The following is a 22,162-nucleotide window of genomic DNA, read 5'->3' as shown; positions in this document are numbered from 1 at the left end:
TCAAACCTTGGAACAGTTAGGCTTTTTGAGATTATTTTAATATATCCTTACAAACTCCCTAACAATCTCTCTGTGCTGTAACAAGGCAGCTGCATGGTGGGACTGCAGACAGGCTCATTGCCATAGCAAAAACCTGTGGTGGAACTACTAAAAATCTCTGCACAATCTAAGCAATGTCACACTGGATTATGAAGAGCAGAGAACAGGAGACAAGGCAGCTGCTGCTTTTGGGTTAGTAATGCTACATCTCTGCAGTAATATCACCCCTGCTTTCAAAGCAAAGATTTATCATTTTATTTTAAAGCTGGCCTCCCTACATGTTCCCAACCAGCAAGGAAACTATCAATTCAGAAAGCTGTCTTTGCAGGGCAGCTGTTTCCTCTCCTGGGCCTCAGCTGCTCATCCAGAAAACAATCTTGCTGTACTAGAACATGCTTCACCTTCTTGGTTAGCATGGTCCAGCGTGCATCAGACTCACATGCTGGGGAGGGGAGGGTCAGAAGGTGTTGCCAGACTGGATTTTCCAGCCCACCATGGGACACAAGAGGGGCAGATGCCCATCCTGACCCAAACCCAGCCATTGTGCTCCTGGCAGCTTTGGAGATGTGGCTGAACTTCACCTCGTGCCTCGTTCATGAGCAACTGCACCAAACTCACCTTCATGGTAACAGTGATGGTGCTGTTGACGTTTGCTTTGTGCAGCCAGCCCTGCTTGATCACACCACCCTTCTGGGAGCACAGGGAAGAGGAGTCCTGAGAGACAGCAAACAATCATAAAGAGGAGGTCAGGTAAACTGTTTCCTACAGGAAATTCCCCTTGGACAAAGGGATTTGTTCACCCTGGAAAGCAATACCATTTTATGTACAGCATGTAGAATGTATGTGCAACAGGTACAGTTATGCATACAGTGTTATCACAAAAAAAAAAATCAGGGATATTCCTTTCCAATAAAGAGGTAAAACGGGCTAGATTGTGTCACCTTTAAAAAAAGAAAGATTACATCTGTTCTGATAGAGCTGCACAGTGATTTTGCAATGAGGCCTGTTGGTTCTTATGCTGTATTTCAAAACTTGTGGAAGATGGAAATTTTCAAGATGGTCTGTTTAGGAAGTTGCAAAATGCAGAACTCTGAACTTTTCCTGTCATTTCCTTTTGTCATTCTCACATTTTAAATTTCAGCAAAAACCACCAAACCCCAGTAAAATAACTGAAATGTAACTGGCTGGTTTCACATTAACCAAACCACAAAGCTGCAAGTGTCCCAACCAGGCTGCTCCTGGCACACCAGATGGGTCCCACCTGCTGCTGTCCCAGGGCCCCAGAAAGAGAGAATGGCTCTCCATTCATACCCAACCATGACCTCCACTGGGGAGGGAAATGAGAGCCCAAAGGGGTGAAAAAATCTCACCCTGGGGCTTCCAGTGACTCAGCAGCAGAGGCAGCCCAGCCTGCCCTGAAGGAGCTGGTTTGGAGCCTGCTGCATCCCAAGGGGCAGGGCTTCACTCTTTTCCTGTCAAACTTCCAAAGAAAATTTTCTGATACTTTATTTCCCTGAGTAAAACAACCCATGATCTCTCCTTTATAATGGTTCACCTTTTTTTATCAAGAGATTTCTTTTACTTGGATTTCCATTACACAATTCTAATGCAAATGCTCTGTCGGGAAACTGTAACAGAATCCTTTAGATATAGCCATGCCAAAAGATATAAACGTCAAAACATCTGTGAAAGCACTTGGAATACTCTTCCACAACAAATCTCAGTAACTTCTCTTGTTTGAGGATTTGGGACACTGGCCAGAAGAAGAAAGTCTCCAAACTTTGATAGTGTATTTTTGTCCTTTTGCTTTTTTGGAAGCATGCTGATAACAGTATACAGCAATGTCTCCAGCCCAGAGCAGATGTTTTTTAAGAGGCAGCACCTCAGGTTACTGATGTAATGCAAATCAACAACATAGCTAAAAAAAGATTAAGGCCAAACTTGACAAAACATTTCCATTTATAAAGAAGCCAACGCAGTCCAGACCTGAGGTGTGCTGGGACATACCCCAGTAATTTGAGAAATGTGCATGAAACAGCCTCTCCCAAATCTTCATCTCTGCAACAAAGTTCTCTTTTCCTCTCTAAGTTCCTCAGCAGCAACATATTGGTGCCATGGGAATTTTAAAAAGCTGGGCTAAACCCTTCCCTCTGTAAACAAAAACTTCCTCATATCACGTGCATGGACTAGTCTCCACGTGGTATTTGAAACAGAAAAACACTGCCCATCCCTTCTGCAGCAAATGTGATATTCATGGGCAGGAAACATGGCACCTGCAGCATCCAAAACAACCAGCAGGTCTGAGATGTCCCCATTGGCAGAGCCCCCAGCTCACCCCCAGAGGAGCCCCAGGGCTGCCCATCCTCCCTAATGCCAGCTGAGCACAAAGATGGCATTTCCAGGAGGAGCAAACGCCTCCCAGCACTGGCACGGGATGTACAGAGCAGGCCTGACACACTGCCAGCAGGTGGGTCGAAGGGACTGATGAAAAATTGCTGATTATGTGGTAAAGCACAAAACTTTCTAAGAGGTGAACCCCAGAATCACAGTGGAATTGAAAAAGAGACTGCCCAGTTTTGGTTCTGGACATGAAGAGATTTCCTGAGTAACTACTTGGCTTCTTTTTTTTCCTCTTCCTATGATGTTCTGTTTCAAGGGAAAAAAACATGAGAAATATTACTAATCTTCCAGATAACTTAGGAGACCCTTGGCTCCAAGAGATTATCATGTCATACTTTGAAATAAATCACTGCCTCACTTTTGATCCCATTTTCACAGCAGAAAGCAACTCACCAGAAAACTGCTCCTAGGAACTGAATTCTGCCTTTGCTTTGTGAAGTTAACTTCTTAATGTATTCCTGCTTTTTTTAACAGGGATACATTAAAAAAAAAAAAAAACCCAACAACAAAAAACCAACCTTCTCCTTACCTCATCCTTTTCAAAGTCTTCATCGATTTCAAACACATGGCTTGGAATCTTGTCTGGCCTAAAGGATTTGCTGAAATCACAACACATTTTCATGTTTAATGAGTGGAACATGAGGGCTGTATGAGCCAGTAGCTGATGCTGGGTCCAGAAGCAGCAGCCAAAGTGCAGGCTACAGAAGACAGAGTACAAGAGACTTACAGCTCCTTACAGCTGGGGAAAGCTAAGTTCTGAGTGCATTTCATGGAAATTAGGCACAAGCAGCCTGTAATTAGCTTTCTCTTGTTAGCTCTTGGATTCTGCAGAGTTTTTGCTGACTTGCATTTATGGAACAAAGAGAGAGCACTGTGGTTTATCTTCCATCTTTACCAAAGAAGAAGCAAGATCAGACTACGAGATTATTCAAAAATTTTAACATTATTTAATCAACAGTATGACTCCACTGCTACTTCACATCCCCTCGAGACCCTCAGAACACACCCACTACATCCAATTAAGAAGAAAAAGCATTTAACAAGCTTCCAGCACACGAGCAGCCTGGACAGGGGTCCAGACATGCCCAGAGTGTGGGCAGTGAGCAGAGCAGGCGCCATCACACAGAAAATAACAATCCAGCAGAAACCTGAGATGGATGTGCCTGTCTGAAAAACCCAATTAGCTCCGGAGCTGGAAGCACTGGCACAGCACTGGCACAGCCCAGCGTTTCCAAGCACAGAACTCCTCAGCACTGGCAGCACCAACAGCAATGTCACATCACCCTCTATGTACTGGGGCACAGGGGGGATCTGCTTGGCCTGTGTGAGGCACACAGGGAACATCAGCCCAGTGGGACAATGGGGCTCCTGGGCTAGGATGTGCAGGCTGCCAGTTATTTATCCTGCCACGGGTCCGGGCTGCAGTCTGTCCTCATCCCAAATGGAGCAGGTGTGCACACACTGGAGGGTGGGGTGTGAAGCACTGACCCACACAACATTGTGGGCATCCCCCTGCCAGAGCTGAGGGACAATGGCAGGACCACACAAACCTCTGGCTCTAACCTGCAGGGTCAGAGAAAGGCATCAGGGAAAGGGCAGGCTGCTCCTGCTAAGGCCTCTGATCACACATCAGCATTCCTAGGGAGCACGGCACTTACCATGGCAACATCCGAAAGTCTCCTGAGTATTCCTCATATTTGTAGTTTACCACGACCCAGTCAGAGCTGTAGGTTTTAATGCACTGAAAGGAAAACAATACAGCTCTCAGAAAGCTACAGCAAGCAAAACAAAGCCCAGCACCAGTCTGAGAGGTTACACACTGCAGGGTGAGGTAAGCACAAGCGGGAAGGGCGTGGGCAAGGCTCCTTCACTTGTTTCATGTAGCAATGCAGAATTTCATAAGGAACCTTTTCAGCACAGAGACAAAAATCACACAGCATCTGGCCTGCCACACAGCTACAGATTTTGGATTTACATCACTCCAAGGCTCTAAAAAAGGAGTAGTGATTTGGAAGAAGACTGTTTTCCAGAAGGCAAAAGTTTTCTGTCCTCAGAAACACAGCGCGTCGGACTCGACACGACCATCGCTTCTTGTTCTGCTGCACTTCACAACAAACCCACAGCACTCCAGATGCTCCAGGGAGGGTGTGGATCCCCTTGTCAGGCAGGTGGTGCAAAGCCAAACACCTTGGCTGTGTCCAAAACCCACTGCAAGGACACTGCACGTGAGATACCTGTGAGAGCTCTCCTGTGCAGGGCCGCCCACAAAGGAGAAGCCAAGGGACCTGCAATGCTGCAGATCAGGAGCTACAGCTGAGCATGCTGTCCAAGGGCTATCAAGGGCTGAAGGCAGGTGTCACATGGGCTTTGTCCCTACCTCTTTGACAAAGAGACTCTGAGCTTTCTTTAGAGCATCTTCTGGCACTGTGGACTGGACAGTTCTTCTCTGTCGGCCGATGACCGAGATCTGCAGGAAAAAGGAGAACTTTTTCAGCACAAACTCCATCTTCAGGGCTTGACATTCACTTTAAATAAATGTGGTGGGCCTAAGCCACCAGTGGGTCATTTTGGTTTTATGTGTCAGTCATGCAGCCAAAATTAACATGTGGCTAATGGTGGAAATTTGCCAAGGTAAGCAGGACGGGAGACGAGTGAGCCTCAAAGATGGGAAGCAGCCAGAGCAAACTCACAGACACATCTTCAATTGGAAATATCAGGAGGTCCCGGAGGGGATCGCTGTAGATCTGAACTCTGCGCTGAAGGATCACGTTCTCATAGTCCAAGGGTTCCACCACTTTCGTTTTTTCCTGCAGGAAAAACAGATTATGAAAAATAATACATATGTGTAACCTCTAAAATAACCAATAACTAACACCTTGTGCTTCATTTCAAACTGTGTGACCACTGGACTGCCCCTTACTCAGCACTCTGATGCTCCTGTGCTGCAGGTCCCCACTGATGAGCAGAGAGGGAAATGAAGGGTTAAGTTTGAAGCAATAAGCCAAGGGAAGAAAGGAAGCACTGTGCTGCTCTGTCTCAGCACAGTCTCTAATTTCCTAATGGAGCAAGAAAGCCTCCTGGACAGGCCATAGCTCTAACAGCTGCAAGATCCAGCATCTTTATGTTTGAGCAGCTCATCTGTACAGCTTGGAAGAAACACAGGAAGGCTCCTGCACTGGCTCTGCTCAGCTCGGGGCTGGCTCTGCTTGAGGAGCAGATGAGAGCTGTGCTCTCCTAGGGATGGTGAGAGCAAGGCTGCAGCTACCACTGCCAAAGCAGGAATCTCAGCCTGTGGAAGGAAGAACAGCATCCCTCTGGAAAGACAGGAAAGCCCTCTCCATAAATCACAGCCCAAACACAGCCAAGGGCTAGAGCCCAGTTTTATTTTCACTCACATTTCAGGGAAATAAGAGGAACTTCTCCAAAAATCCCTGGAGTCATGAGCAAAAACTATTAGGAGAGTTTCATTACATTCTTTACTGTACCTATTTTGTCTGTAACAAGTCCAGAAAACAGAACTTAGTAAAATGAGAAAAACAACTTCTGAAACAGGCAAATGCCATCTCAGCTGCCCAGCCTGACCTCAGCCTTCACGAGCAAGAGTCAGGCTCTCAGCATGCATCGTGAAAATCAAACTTCACACCAAAAGCCAACCAGTGACTCTGTATAGGAGTGGTCACAATAAAACAGGAACCAAATTCTGACCCATCACCTTTGCCTTGTTTTGAACCTTGACCAAAATCCTGATGCTTGGCCCAGCCACAGACAGTGTTTGTGGAAGCCCTGCAGCAGCACGTGATGCCATCTGCCTCTGGACAGGACACCCCTGCAGGACAGGAGCCCGGGCTCTCCACTCTCAGAAGAGGAACTTCAGATGCTTCCCCATGGGCAGCACATGTTACTCTCCAGTCAAATGGCTTTTCTGGGATGAACTGCTCACCATGACTGGAGTTAAAGACCAGACCAGTACAAGGTCTCTTGCTGAACACAACACAACCTGCAGCTTAAAAACATGAGTCCCAAATGAGGACTGAAAGCTCAGCGTTGTATAACACCACTGGATAAACAGCCACACCACCTAGAGTCCAAACAACTCAGTATTTTCTGTGACATGTGAGATAAGCAAGGAAGTCAACATTGCTCTTCCATAACCAATCCTAGCCAAAGGTCCTGTGCCTTTGCCTCCTGACCATCCTTTGGCTCCTGGGATGCATTAATGAAACACCTCCTGCCTCAGACAGTTTTGCATTTAAAATGTCTCCTTTCCATGCTGCAGAAACCCAGCATGAATTAGCTCAGTTATCTGAAAAAGTTCCCTTCTTAATCACTCTCTGAAAACTTTGCTTTACTGCTTGCACAGTCCTGAAAGGAACCTCACACTCCTCAGATTACCAGTGAGAAAGACAAAGGTCAGGCAGCAGAGAGCCCAGGCTGGATGCCAGAGCATCCAGGGAGCTCCCTCAGCCATGAGGGATTTGGGAATGGGGTGACAAATGCTGCCAGTCCCACTGCACACACAGAACTTCTTGCTTCTACATCCAGGACCTGAGCTGTACAGGGATTTAATAAGAAAAGAAAGAGTCCATGTGAAAAACAGGAATCTGAAAAACCCAACAGGCAAACAGAGAAAGAGCTCATTTACTCTCTGTCAGTCTCATGCACATTAAATGCTTAATTGAATTTGGTTAATCACCTGAAACACTGGTCTTATTTCAGGATAGCACTGTGCACTTCTCAAAGTCTGCCGAGCTTTGCAAATTAATGTGAATTAACAGGACATCCATTTGCAGGTGTGGGGCCCCAGAGCTTGTCGTGCCCAGGCCCGCAGGCAGGGCCCCTCAGAGCAGGCACACAGCTCTGCCAGCCCCTCTGACCCACTGCAGCAATCCTGCCAAACTCAGCAGCCCTGGAGGTTAAAGCAGGGCCATGACCCAAGAACTCACACCAGGCCCCCTCTCACCTCACCCTGCAGCAGCTGTAACTAAATCAGAGTCCCTCTAGGAGCCCTCCACATCTCTTTGGGAATGCAGACCTCCCAGTCACACAGCATTTTTAGTCCTTTTTTGTTTTGCAACATGGTCCTGAAACTAGGACTGTGTTTCTAAAGCCACCCTTTTAAAAAGTTGGGGCTTTGATGAGATTCCTTTTCTAGATCTGATACCTCTGATGACCAGCAGGACAAAGTCCTGGCAGTCATCCTCGTGGGATCCAATGACAGCTGAAGGGTAAGAGCTGCAAAGCATCCCAGATCCTCACATGAGATGTTTGCAAACTCATGGAGCACTGCCTGCAACAAATACGAAAAAAATCCATAAAACTTGCTGCAGCCCTTCTAGTCTGGTGGATGCAATGATATTGGAAAAAACGTGTGCTGCAGGCTGTGATCTACATCTGACAAACCAGTGCCAGGCCCTGTGACATGCACCTGATGCCCGAGGGATGGAGGGATGTGCACTGGCACGCAGAAGGGTTCTGCAGCACCCAGACAGGCATTTCTGCTGTCAGAAATGCAGTCCCTAGGGCTGCCCTGCCCCGGGTGTGCCAATCCCCTGTCTCAGCACACAGCAGCAGCTGACCATGCTCACACCCAGCTCATCACCCCGAGTCTGCCGTGCCTCTGAAGCACAGCCAGCAGATGTAGGTCAAGCTGTTTGTCAGCAAAGCAGCTGCCGAAGGAAGGATGTGGCCTGGCTCCTGCTGCCATCGAGGAAACAAACCCCTCCCTCCACCCCAAACTGTGCAGGCTGCCAGCAGGGCCAGGCAAGACGGGGTCCCTGCAAACAGACCCGTGAGTGAGGAGGGAGCCACCCCAAATATCTGTTGTCCTTTTGACCCTTTGAGTCCATGCACTCCCATCAGTCCAGAAAGGGTGGAGATAAAGCTTTAAATGCTGAAAATGGGATTTCAGAGTCTTAGTTTCCCTGAAGGTTGAAGTGTACGCCCCGGGCTCAGATCGCACTGCCCAGCACTGTCACAACAGCAGATGGCACCCACCAAAGTCATTACAAAAGCAGAGGAAAAACTATTACACTAAAGTAATTAGAGTCTTAGAAACCACAAATTCCTCCACAGGGGAAGCCAATACCCAAGCACAAAGAAATGCTGCCAGTCCAGCAACAAAATCAATCCATTTCTGCAGGAAAAAAACGTGCAGTGCTGCCAAAGGCTCCTGCTCTGTGGCACACGCAGCAGCTCTTCATCCAGGGCAGGCAGGCACTGCACTGTGATGCTCCTGAGAACACAGCAGGGACAGCTGGGCTGGGCTTTCCTCTCCTGTGGATGCACCAGAGCACTCCCAGCAGCAGCACCCAGCCCAAAGCACTGTGGCTCACTGTGCCGGGATAAAAAACAAGTGAAACACCTCAGGGAAAAACAAGCCTGATTTTAAACAAAGATAACATGAGAGCAGTGCACCCTCCCAGACAAGCCCACTCATCCCTCTTTAGAAAGCCTCAGGTTGAAGCCCCCACAGCAGCCTGCTCCCAAAAGCACACACGGCTCTTTCTGTCCTGTGCTGTGCCCAGCACGGGGCTGTGCCCAGGGCTCTCTGCTGTGCTGGAGCCCTGTCCACGCTGGGTCACGAGGCTCCACTTGGACAGCAGCACAGCACAACAACAGCCTGTCTATGGCAGTATTGACTCCCCACCACAAGCGAGCTGGCTGGCATTTTAACAGGAAATTCAGAGGAATTACTTCAACAGAAACATGCCCACAAACACCAACACAAGGCTCTGCCTTTGGCCAAGCACGAGCACAAAGAGCCCAGAACGAGGGAAAACCCAAGAAAAGTCCTTGTCCTCAGTGCCCTGCTTGTCCCACTGCCCTCTGCCAGCCTGAGCCCAAACCCTCCCCAAGACAGAAACCAGCAGAGAGAGAGCAAAGGAAAGGTTTAGCAAGGGAATTATCCATTAACAAAGAGGAGGATACTTAAGTCAGATAAAATTGTCACCTTTCTGCATCATTTTGCAAAGCGCATAAAATTCTGTTTATTTGCTTTATAAACAAAGGCTCACAATGACAGCTTGCTCAAGAGAAGTATAGGAAAGAACATTTCTATTTTAAACTTTCAGTGCCTGAAAACCAGCAGCCACCTGTCTTCCAGTGTTCTGCATTTGAATTCCATAAAAACACACCACCTTTTTGTTATATATGATTAATGTTCTTCTGAGATCAGTTTCTCCCAGAATTACAACAGATAAAACCCAAGTGATGTGAACATACAGAAAATGGAAAATGTTTATTTTGGGGATTTTTTAAAGCAGAGGCCAAAGGAAAACTATGAGAAAGCTTTTGTATTTTCAGTCCTATCAGTTCAGCCCTCATTTAAAACAATATCCAGAGAAGAAAGTGGCACACCAGGCTGGCTTGGCTCCTGTGTAACCAATTTTCTGGCCCCTCTGCAGTGACACAAGTCCTCAGCAGCGGAAGCCAAGCCCAGCACTGGAGCTGCACCACACTGGACTTTCACTTCTCTGGTCCCAACGGCCACCAAACACACACAGAAACACACACCAACCAACCAAACACACACAGAAACACACACACACACACAAAACACACAGACAAACACACACCAAACACAGAAACACACACACACCAAACACACACAGAAACACACAAAACACACACATATACACCAAACACAGACACAAACACACACACAAAATACACACACACAAATACACACAAAACACACACCAAACACAAACACACACACAAAACACACACACAAAACACACACACAAAACACACACACAAAACACACACACAAAACACACACACAAATACACAAACACACACAAATACACACACGCAAATACACACCAAACACACACACCCCAAACACACACACACAAAAATACACAAACACACACAAATACACACACGCAAATACACACACACAAACAAACATACACACCCTGCTCTGCATCACTTCCTCTGGGCCTTCCACTGAAAAACCTGCAGGTTCAGCAGCCCCAGCAGGGGACTTTTCCCACATCCTCAGAAAGGAAGCCCTACCCAGTGTGTGCAGCACATCCCAAAGCAGCAAGAGAGACACAAATGAGATGAGTTTTTAAGGTGCTGGTTGTTTGGAGCAGCTGAAGAGAGGAGGAGGAAGAGGACAGATCACGTGTATGTATGTAACTGTATTATTTCAGACTGTACAACTGCTCCCTAAAATTCAGTGACCATTTTACAGCCTATTTGCTGCCTCATCTGTTGCAACTCTGCAATGCACTTAGGTGGAAAGCCAAGCAAAAGCCCAAATTTGAAACTAAATACCAAAGGGCCAAGTAGGTGAATACACAGAAAATAAGAGGAAACGTCAATTTGGAGAATTAAAAGCTAAAAGAGGGGGAAACGGACGTGGTACAACTACCCTAGGGACACACCTGTCACAGCTAAAATCACATCAGTTCTGAGACTGGCAACACTCCAGGGCAGAGAGACCACTCCCCACTGCAATGCACCACCTGGAAATGTGAGGATACCTCAACAACAGCAGAGAGAAGTCCCCACTTTTTTATTTTGCTCAAGAAACCTGACTGTACATGAGAGAATTCAAATGATGCCTGGGAACTGAGCAAACTCACTTGGCAAACCATATGGGCATATGGAAATGAGCAATTTCTATCCACAGAAAAGCTTTTCCACAGCCAGGGATTCAAAGATCAGGTCAGGGAAAACTCAAATTGTGTGGCCTTTAAGAGCTCTTTCAGTATCACATTTGTGACTCCTCACTTTTCCCACCCCCAGCTCCTGCACTGCCATCTGATCCCATTTACCCACTCTCACTGGAGCTTGCAGAAAGGCTACAGAGCTCAGTTTACAAAAGCTCAGATTCACAGAGAAGTCATCACTGCAGGCTGCTGGGCATTAGAAAGAATAATGAAAACCCATAAAATCTGGGCTTGGCCATCGAATCTTTATGTAAGTGCCACAAACCTCTGCAAAGGCAGAATAAAGCCTGTGCCCCAATGACTTTGGATTCAGAACTCCAGGAGAAGGGAAGAGGTGGGAGCAGAGAGCAGGGGAGGAAGGGCAAGCAGGGAGACACTGTGAGTCAGCACATATGGCAGCAGCCACAACACTGAACACAGTGCAGCCCTGCTGATGCCAAGAGGTTTGGGCTTCTCAGCAAAGCCACACTTTGGGAAGAAATCAGCAGGGAGGCAATGAGACAGCTCTCAGCAGGTGATGGGGAGCTGGTGTCCATGAGCCTGCTGCAAGCCCAGCACTCAGCTGGATGCAGCAGATGTACAATGATAAAACTTCAAGGGCGAAAAACAGTCCATAAGGCTGGGTATGAGCAGGACAAAACTATTTTTACACTGGCCAGAAAGAAAGAAGTTTAAAAACACAAGAAAAATGTCCAGACAGGAATCCTGGCTCTGCTGAAGACACCAAAACACTGAGACACCACGGGTGCAGCTGGACAGGTGAGAGGGATGGACTGTGAGGTGGGCATGCAAACACACAGAGCATCTTGTGAGAAGGCAAGGGAGGAAAACCTCACCAGAAGGAGGAGAAGCAGGGGAAGAATGGAGAGAGAAGGGTCTCAGGATCTGCCCAAGGTGGTGCAGGGGAGGGTAGAATGGGGGATGTGGGTTTTACCCATCTGGGCATGGATCTGTGCAGGGGCACATCATGGGAAGGATGAAGTGTGCAAAGGCTGGGCTGTGTAGCTGTGAGAGGCAGGAGATGGGCTCAGGGAGGCCAAGAGGGGCTGGCAGAGAAGGTGTGCACTGCAGGCAGGAGAGGAGCCCCAGGGGCAATCAGGAAGGGAAGAAGGAACTGGTGAGGAGATGGAGCCTGCCAGGGAGGTGCTAACACAGCTCAGAGCAAGGATCTGCACAGCTCTCCACGGGCAGCAGGACAGCAACACACCATTGCCAAGGCTCTCCTTGGACAGGGCTGTGGCTCAGAGTCCACACAGTCCCACCTCCACCCAATGTGTGCCAGCTCTGGATGCAGAGCCAGCGGCACCAGGCTGCTGTGCCCCACTGCTGCCCTGCACCTCCAGGAGCTCAGAGAGATGAAAAGCCATGTGCTGGGGAAGGGGAGGATGAGTGCACAGTGCTGGCACCCTGCAAGAAAACATCAGCGGTGGAAATGACTCACTCTTTCCATCCCAAAGCTCGAATCAAAAGGCAGCCCCCTCTCCTGTGCTTCCCTCCACCCCGCCCAAGCTCTGTGCAAAAGCATTTCACCGACCCACAGCCCTCCCCTCCTGCATCAACAGCCCTGGGTGGCACCAGAACCCGGGCTCTGGGTATTTTGCAAGGTGGAAGTCTCTTTTTTCAATGTAATGCTCATTTCCCTGTGAAAAAGCAAGTGCCTACAGTCACACTGCTGTCCCTGAGAGTGACACGGTATTGGTGTGAGACACCAGCTTGGAGAAGGCTTGAAGAGATAAAAAGTGGATGTCACTGTAGACATGCAAACATTTATCTGTCATCATTAGGCCTGTCAAATAAAATGAACTCAGGCCTTGAAGTGTCTACAAGTTGCTTCAGAAATACAGGAAGCCAGAATAATCAGCATATGACTCTTCATTTTCCTTCCACTTACTCAGAAGTGGACTCCACAGTCCGCAGCCTTTAGCAGATCCTATTCTGAAGCAGAGTTCTACAGCCACGAGGGGCATGAACACTGTTTTGTTGGTCTTTTTTTTTCTGAAAGCTTGAGATTCTTGCATAATCACTTAAGCAAGCAGGCCCCAGAGCACAGCTGCATTGCAATGAAGCAGTGAGAGTTCACAGTCCAAGTGAGAGTGGCCCATGCTGCCACTCCAGCCCCCTGCACTTTACCTCCACACATCACCCCGAAAACCATGCCTTGAACAAGTGCAGGGCCAGCAGGGAGAGCCCTGGCAAGTGGCAGCTGGGGACATGACCCTTGTCTGGCATGAGCTCACACCTGAGGTGATCCAGCACTGTTCCTGCACAGGGCACTGCATCAGGACAAGCACTTTGCCTTCAGCATCCTTGTCCCTGTGCCTGACCTTCTCAGGATCACCAAGTGCTGCTGTGTGACAGTGACTGCTCAGTACCCCCTGCCATGGAGTCTCCAGTCCCCAGCTCCTGAACCCCTGCCTGCACAGGTAATCCTGCTCAAATCCAGCCCCTGAATCCCTGCCTGCACAGGTAATCCAGCCCCTGAATCCCTGCCTGCACAGGTAATCCTGCTCAAATCCAGCCCCTGAATCCCTGCCTGCACTGGGACATCCCAGCTCAAATCCAGCCCCTGAATCCCTGCCTGCACTGGGACATCCCAGCTCAAATCCAGCCCTTCTCCTGAGGAGCAGAGGGAGGGACCAGGGTAGCTCTTTGTCAGCCAAGCTGCACCTGCACCCAGCTGAGCATCTGCTGCAGAGCATGGGAGAGGTGCAAACACGTCACAGCTTTGATTTTCTACTTCAAAAACAACAGAGTTAATAGAAATTGGCAAAAGGGTACTGGTTTCTATGGGATAACTGAATTTCTGCCAGATATGACTTCTCAAAGCATTCTGTAACACAGGCATGCTAAAAAAGGAAAATAGTAATTACAACGACAATAATACATGTTATTTATTTAGGTCCTTAGCTGGAACATCCCAAATTGCTTTTTAGATGTCACTCGTATTCCATCATTTATTTATGTAGTATCAGTTTTATATTTAGCATCCAAATCCAGAATAGCCAGCTCCAGAACATCTTAAAGCAATTAATGGCACACAAGCAGAACCCCTCCCTTTCCTGTCTGTCTCAAACTCTTGTTTTTCTCCCGGGCAGCTGCTCGCATGCAGGGCTGAGCCAACAGCACAGCCCCTGCCCAGGCAGAGGGGAACACTGCCACCCCTCTGGGGCAGGGACAAACCAGCACCAGCAAGACACTTGTCCAGGCCCAGGGAGCAGCACAGGGGAAGAGCAGGGCAGGAAGCCACAGGCCAGCTTTGGGCTGCCTCAGCAGCAGAGTGAGCACCCCAGCAGTGCAGCCAAGCCCCAGCCTGTCAGTGGTGGTTTCAGCAGCTCAGGAAGTTGTCTCAGCCTCATCTGTGCTCCATTTTCAGGCTGCAGGCATTGATACAGGGGCTGTAAAGTTTAACTCTGTCCCCCCCAGCAAACACAGGGGAGGCTGTGGATGGGCTCTGCAAGGGATGGGCTCTTGGAGGCTTCAGTCACCCACAGACAAAATGCTGCTGTCAACAGAAGCAACTCAAAGCTTCCCCAAATAAAAACATCCCTACCATTGCAGCATCATGCAACAGGACAAGGGAGAGTTTAGGGCTCCCCAGGCAGAGAGGGAAAGAAAAACCTGTCTGAGTCCAGTGCAACTCTCCTGGAACCCGAAAGTGCCATGGAAAGCAGTTCTCTGCTGGAAGCTGGGTTTGTGTCCCTCAACACCAGCTCTGTGGGCATTCAGCCCACCCTGGCCAGCACCATCATCTCCCTCCAAGAGATGGAGACTCCCTTTCCCTGACCACGACCTTTCTACCTGCCCCTGTCACAAACACAGCTCCTGCCAAGCCTCTCATGGCCCTGTGTGCCCCCATCCCTTTCTGGCTGGCACAAGAGCTCCCTGGAGTCCCTGCTCCAGCTCCCCCATGTCCCCAAGGGCCACATACAGAGCCTGTGCTGGGCAGGGTGGCAGAGCCCTGGCACACATGGAGCCAGCCCGGTCACACAGACCCTTGCAGTGTCCTTGCTGAGGGGACAGAGGGGCCAGGCTGCAGTGGGGATGTCACCCAGCATGGAGCCAGGGGCAGGATGAGGCAGTGGGGAAGCTGGGACCAGCACAGAGTATCCTTCCAGATGCAGCCACTCCCCAGGAGCAGTCCTGTGACAGGAGATATTAATAGGGGAGAGAAGAAACTGCTTTTCAGCGAGAGAGAGGGGTGAGAAAGGGGTCAGGAACAAGCAGCCCTGACCCCATTAGAGAAGCAGCAGGAGGCAGGGAAAAGCTGTAAAGATAAGTCAGGGCTGTGCTGAAGGAAAGAGGAGCCAGCAAGGGAGAGCTTTGATTTGCACTTTTAAGGGAATGAAAGAGATGGAAGAGTTGGTGACAGAGAAACATAATCCAGCATTTTTAAGATGACAGCAATGGCCACAAAGGTATAAGAAATTACTTTTTTCTTCCTTGCACAAAGCAGGAGTGAGGAGGCCCATTAACCAGGGATGCTGAAGCACACGTGTACCCCGTGTCTGGCTGCTGCTCAGCTGCTGTGTGTGACTGTGACTTGCATTCTCAGGCCACAGAAATGTCAAAAGCTTTGTGTAGTTTTGCACCATTAGAGATAATAAATCAGCATGCAGAGGGCTAAGTGAAATGATGAAAGAGCCACCCAGCTGCATACAGAAAACAATGCTACACTACACACTGCAGCAGGTTGTCCTGGTTCAGATGCTCCTGGTGCTGGGGGAGATACCTGCAAATATCTCCAGATACCAGAACAGGCTGAAACAAAGCCCAGGAGCCATCCCCTCAATGGATTGTGAGAGCACAAATCCCAGCTGCAGTGCTGGCAGTGGCTGCAGGCAGCACCACCAACCATCTGTTCCAGGCATTGACTGCACTCATGCTGCTGGGCTGGGGCAGATGCTGTCAGTGCAGGGACACCTGCATTTGCATGACATTGTCCTCAGCACAGAATAAACCACTCTGAGCCTTAGCCCAGCTAGCAAAAAGTGGTAAGAGATAAACTCAAGTAAGGGCTGGGTGCTTCGTTCTCTTCCCAGAGCTTTCCTATGGCAGGCAGAAGGATGTAAACATTCAAATGATGCCTTGGAAAGGATAAGATTTTACACCTATCTAAAGCTTGTCATTGCCTCCAAAAACCTCCAGAAGTGGACACACTGACTGCAGCTTATCCTGTAACAGTCATACCTCAGCACACAGGCACTCAGAAGAGCAAGGAGCTGCTCCATCCCTTAAGGACTGGCTATCAGTAAGAGGTATGCCAGAGATTTGTCCCCACGTAGCTCCAGAGTGCACTTGGAGCCTTGCTCCTCTCCATCAAGCCGTGCCCTGCATCCACCCCACAACTGGTGTGTGCTCAGGCAGGGCAAACCCAGCCACTTCCCTGGACACTTGGCCAGCCCTGGGCTAAATCCAGCCCCTCACGGCACAGGAGCCCTGATCCAGGAAAGCACGTGATTAATTTTAAGAATGCTTGTAAGTGTTTTCTTGAATAAGCCCCTGTGAACAGCATTCCCTCCAGAGACTCTTCCACAGGAGTCACCAGGGCCAGCTCTGGAGGCAGCCGGGCACAGCAGGCAAACCCTGCCCTGCTTAAACCAACAGCAAAACCCCCGCCCACTCAGGCAGGGGCAGAATTTCCTCCCGTGCCTCATATATGTCTGTTTTTCTATGTAAATTGTGCAAACACAGCATGCTGACTGCCCCCGGGGGAACACGCATATATTCTGTCTCTCTTGAGTGCCAAGATCACTACAAACGCTGCATATAAACAGGATTCAAATTGATCAAAGTGAATTTAGCTTATTAAAAGAGGATTCTATGCAGAAAGCTGATTTCCTCTGCATGAGCATAATTCAAGACACTAATAATGTAGTTTAAGCTGAAAAAAAAAACCACAGAAAGAACAAAATGCCTTTTTGCCTCCAGTCAAAACCTCCTTAGTATCACCATCAAGGAGCTTGATATCTCCTTTTTGCTTCTGACTGAAACACAGCCACCCATAGGAGCCCAGCCCAGGAGGATCAAACAAAACCCATCTCCTCCTGGCACGCTGCCCACCCTCTCAGAGGAGCTTCCAGGGAGCACATCCCCCAGCACCACATAGCACAGAGAGCAGACACTTGCTCTGAATACCTCTGGATGGCAAGGACCCACGCAGCTGTTTGTGAGCAGGGGTTCTCCACACTGACACTGCTGGCAGATGCGTGGCCCAGACCCAGGAGTGCCACCAAGCTGTGCCCTGGGGACACCCAGAGACGCTCCCCTGGCCTGGCTGACCCAGCGTGGGCTAATCTTTTGCAGCTGCTCCTTCTCAGATAAGACAGTTTGGCTCTGCACCCTTTCTAAAATCTTCATGGCAAAGCAGCAAATGCATCTTCAGTTAAACTGTATAGAAATGATCTAAAGAAAATCAGAGCAATTGTGCGAGACTTAAAATTGCCACCAGATGACTGGGTTTGGCAGCACTGTGGGAAAATGCATCATCTGTGTTTTGTCAAGTGCTTGCTGCTCTGATCTGGTGCCTCCCACACTTTTAATTTCCCTGTCACGACAGAGAGAACGGCACTTCTGGAGAACTTGCACGTGGGCTGAGACACAGCCCCTCTCCTTGCAGGGCCCCAGGGCTGCTGACACATCCCAGAGGGACAGGGCAGGCACAGGGTGTCTCAGCTTTGGCCTCGCAGCCAACAAACAAGTGCAGCTGATTTGGATCCTCAGGCAGAAGGAAGAGCCCTTGCTGTTGTCCTGGCAGTGTCACAAGAGCCAGGATCTCACTCACAGCTCTTGAACTGCTCCACTGCACTCCCTGGGCTGCAGGCAGGGTGAAGGAGAGGTGCACAGGCACTTCCATCAGAACGAGGACTGCCCACCTGAGCACTCAGGTGCATCCTGCTGGCAGTGTCTGACCCTGCAGCTGCCCCACAGCCAGTGCCCCCGGGCAGGGCTCTCCTGCCTTGCTGCTCAACTTTCCCACTATTACTCAGCAACATCAGAGGATGGGAGGAGGGAGATTGCACTGAAGGTCTGAGCCAAAATCACCCATCTCCTTCCACTGCCAGAGGTCCCTGGCTGCTCTCTTTGAGCTCCAGCCAGATGCCTCTCCCAGGTATCATCAGCACTTTGGCTCTGAAGCTGCACTTCTAACACAGACTTTTACTGTTGGTGCCCCAAGGTTTAAGCTGCAGGTCATCTTTCAGTCAAGAATGGTTTGAGTTATCACACTTGGGCTTTGACTGCTCCTTTCTTTAACCTAATCTTAAAATTTCCCTTCATCTTTCAAGTGTGTCATTTATCCCACCTGCCAACAAAACACTTCCACTAAAATTGTCTGTTTATTTAAACAGTGACATTATTTGTCAATTAGCCTGCCAAAACTTCATCCCTAGTTGTAATCAGTAGCACACATCAGGGACCATTCAGAGCTGAAATTGATACAATCTGCCCCGCAGGCTCTTGCAGAAAAGAGCACGGAGAGGAGCAGGGTTCCTCAGAGCCCGCGGCACCCGGCGTGGCTCTGCAGGGCTGTGCCTGCTTTCCAGGGATTCCTGCTGAACTTCTCCTCCCCACCACGACCTCCCCTGCACAGCCTGTCTGAGAACGAGGTGCAAGGCCAGAATGATGGCCGGGATGCTGGGAACAGCAGCGGAGTGAGAGGGAAAGGAGCCCCAGGTGAAGGCACTTCATCCTTCCCCGTGCTTCACACAGGGCACAAAGTGCCCCGAGCTCCACAGCCTGTGCTGGCTCCACTGCTGCAGCTTCCAGCTCTGCTCACCCCGACAGGAGCAGCTCTGGCTGCATCCTAGCAGCTGGTCCAAAGGGCAGTGTGTGGACACAGGCACTCCAGGACACCTTGGAAAGGGACAAGCTCCCCTCGCTGCCAACCGCCACCATATCCAATGCTTCCCTTTCAAGGCACAAAGCAGCAAAGCCCTGCCAAAGTCAACAACGTAAATACTCTCCTTGCACTAGACAGGCATAAATCAAAAACCAGGAACAGAAATAAGATGGCATGGGCTTCACTGCTCCTGCAAGACAGCAGCTTTGTAACCACACTGAGCCAGACATCACACTCCTCGGGCTGGACACGGCGCTTCTGGCCAGAGAGACACCTCCTCAAATGCACAAATTGTGGCTCTGGACAAGCTGACCACTTCCATGACATTAAAAGCTTTCCTCCTGAGATGTTTTCATTTATGAGCATTTCATTCACTGACTACAAACTGCTTCTTACTCCAGACAGTTCCTTGTCTCGAGGCGTGCCCTGAATGCCCAAAGTGCTGAGCTCAGCCAACACACTGAAAGAGCCCCACGGTGCCCACTCCTCCTGGGGATGAAGCTGTGTGCTCTGGTGTCTGCAGCATCAGCTCTGCTTACCACCAGAGATACCTGTGCTTTCAGCTGCAATTGCCCCAAGGCAAGCAGACAGCCAAGGCACTTGACAAGATGACTGAGGCAGTACTAAACTATTCACATACTTTTTATTGACTCAATAATTGCTCTGTCCAGGATGCAGGAAGAGGATGGGATCCTGCCAGGCAAAGGCTCCAGTGCAGGTCCAGTCTGCTTCAGAAAGTCACAGTTCCTGACATGCTGGGACACAGTGCATCACTTGCTGCCAGCCTGCTCCATCCAGTTATCAAACACCAACTCCTACTCCCTGTGAGTAGGCAGAGGCACCTCTGAGCTCAGCACTGCCCCAGGGTGAAGGATCACAATCCTGACTGCTGGGCCCTTCCATCTGTCCCACCCTCTGTGGCAAGCAGAGGGCAGAAGGGATGGGGAGGTGCTGACACTGCTCTGCAGCTGCCCAGCACCATCAGCACCAAAACTGAGACTCGCCTTGAGAACAGGATCAGAAACTGAGACTTCTCAGTCTCACCCTCACTCCACCACTCCCCACCATTTCTCAGGATCCTCTCTGTACCCTCCCAACAGCCAGCACACCAGCCACAGACATCCCTTCCTCACAAAGATGACAAACTAGAAGATAGAGGGGAGCCAGCTTTTTGCTGGAGCAAGCCTCATCCTTAATCACCGAGGAAGGTCAAAATGCCATCTGAGACAGTCCTAGAAGCTCGTGCCACCTCCTTGCCCACTCCTTGCTCACTGCAGTGCCTTATGGCCTTTCCCAGTGATGCAGAAGTGCTGGGATTTATCCTTTGCTGCTGAACTGTCGAAAGCAGGAAGCTCTGCCAGGCCCTGGGGATCAGGAACACCTGCCTGCCCTCACCCTCCTCTGCTGCTTGGCTGCAAACACACGAGGCAGCACAGCAGCTCTGGGCATTTGCCTGCCAGAAAGAGAGAGAAGCTGGCAGGGACAGCGTGGGCAATGAAACCCTAGAGAGGATCAGAAAAAGAGTGGCTGCCTGACAGACTCTGACGCTCCTTTGGGTTCCTGTCAAGGTTTTATTTATCTTCATCTGCAGTCCCACCCATCCCTTCCCCTTCTGAGAGAAAGAACCTGACACAGGCGCCACATTACCATTTGCATGTAGGATACCAAAGCTCTTCGGGTCCTGTATATGCAATTTTATTTTTAATGAGAAGTTCCATCAGCTTGTAGAAAGCCTTTGTCCCTGTGTATTGTTGATGAAAGAGGGAAAGCAAATCACATGGAAGCCCATAAGAATCCCCAAACAACTGCACATAGGAAGCAAAAACTAGCACAAGGAAATCAGGCTTTTTTTTTCAGGCTTAGAAATCTGTAAATTTACAAGAAAACTCGTGTTTTAAAAGAAATGTTCAAACCTCTCAATTTATTTAACAGCACATGCCATTCAATCTAATAGTAGAGAACTAATAGGGATTATTTGCTGAACTTGTACTGCACTTTCTGCATATCCCATTGCCTAACCTTTCTTCCATCAAAGTCAAGGTCAAAGTTGATTACACGCTAGAGTAATTCAATGAGCACCAGTGAAACACATCCAACAAAGCCCGGGAAGCTGTGAGCTGACCCCGGCATCCTCCCAAGGCACAGCACTGCCGTTTGCACAGCTGCGAGCACAACAAAGACAACCTGCTGCAGCATCCCCCATGCCGGCATGAAACGCATCTGACCGCCGATGTGACTGTCACCGAGACCCCGGAGCGCGATTCCCGGGATCTGTCGGGCTCCCGGCTCAGCGCCTGTGCCTCCCGCCCTGCCAGGTCGTGCCCTGCAGCCCTGCCCTATCCATGTGCCGGTTTCACACTGCCTGCACCCCGTTACTCCGCTACCAGTCCGCCGGGTGCCCCCACTCCTGTTCCCGTTAATAATTCCTGCTGCCACCGCCCCACGCCAGGACAAGCGCCGCTTCCCGGCGATGCTCCGGGCTCGGAGCGCTCAGAGGGGCGCGGTGGCGGCAGGTGGGCACCACACACCCGGAGGGGACCCCAAAGACAGATCCACACCCCCTGCCTTGCCCAGCCGCGCCCTCCTCACCCCTTGCCCAGCGCTTCCCAAATCCTGCCCCGCCGCTCCCTGCGCATCCCCCGCTCTGCCAAGCCCCGACCCAGCTCTGCCCTTTCTCCAGGCCGCCTCTTCCTCTTCCTCTCCCCGCTCTCGGCGCACCCCCTGCCCAGCTCTGCCCCTGCCCGGCTCTGTCCCTGCCCGGCTCTGTCCCTGCCCCTGCCCAGCTCTGTCCCTGCCCGGCTCTGCCCCTGTCCCTGCCCGGCTCTGCCCCTGCCCAGCTCTGCCCCTGCCCCTGCCCAGCTCTGCCCCTGTCCCTGCCCGGCTCTGTCCCTGCCCGGCTCTGTCCCTGCCCGGCTCTGCCCCTGCCCGGCTCTGTCCCTGTCCCTGCCCGGCTCCTCCCGCCGAGCGGAGCGGGCGCGGCGCTGCCGGCGCTCACCAGCACGAAGGAGCTCCGCACCGCCTCCGACACGCTCTGCCGCAGCTCGGCCGCCGTGCCCGGCTTGCTGAGCCGCTTCGTGAACTTCCTCACTTCCGACATGGCGACATGATCCGAGCCGAGCCGAGCCGAGCCAAATCCCGGGCTCCCCGCGCGCTCCCTCGCTGCCGCCGGGCGGGCGCGGCCGGGCCGGGCGGGCGGAGCCGCGGG

General features: G+C 50.4%; 1 protein-coding gene across 4 annotated transcripts in view; it reads right to left on the bottom strand.

Annotated features, from left to right (window-relative positions):
* DOCK11 (dedicator of cytokinesis 11) overlaps positions 1 to 22,162 on the bottom strand; it is a 76,998-nt gene extending 54,836 nt beyond the window's left edge. For 2 of the 4 annotated variants that reach the window (XM_064426699.1, XM_064426697.1), the window contains exons 1-6: positions 21,953 to 22,162; positions 5,130 to 5,246; positions 4,817 to 4,906; positions 4,098 to 4,180; positions 2,969 to 3,038; positions 658 to 753 (exon numbers count right to left, since the gene is read on the bottom strand). In XM_064426699.1, the coding sequence (XP_064282769.1) occupies positions 658 to 753; positions 2,969 to 3,038; positions 4,098 to 4,180; positions 4,817 to 4,906; positions 5,130 to 5,246; positions 21,953 to 22,054 (558 nt within the window). In that variant the 5' untranslated portion in view covers positions 22,055 to 22,162. The remainder of the gene's footprint in view (positions 1 to 657; positions 754 to 2,968; positions 3,039 to 4,097; positions 4,181 to 4,816; positions 4,907 to 5,129; positions 5,247 to 21,952) is intronic. The other 2 variants (XM_064426696.1, XM_064426698.1) reach the window with 1 other exon arrangement.

This window comes from Passer domesticus, chromosome 7 (genome assembly GCF_036417665.1).
Source record: "Passer domesticus isolate bPasDom1 chromosome 7, bPasDom1.hap1, whole genome shotgun sequence".
Taxonomy (NCBI): Eukaryota; Metazoa; Chordata; class Aves; order Passeriformes; family Passeridae; genus Passer; species Passer domesticus.
Note: the sequence above shows the minus strand (reverse complement) of the source record. Positions and strands in the feature narration are given on the sequence as shown.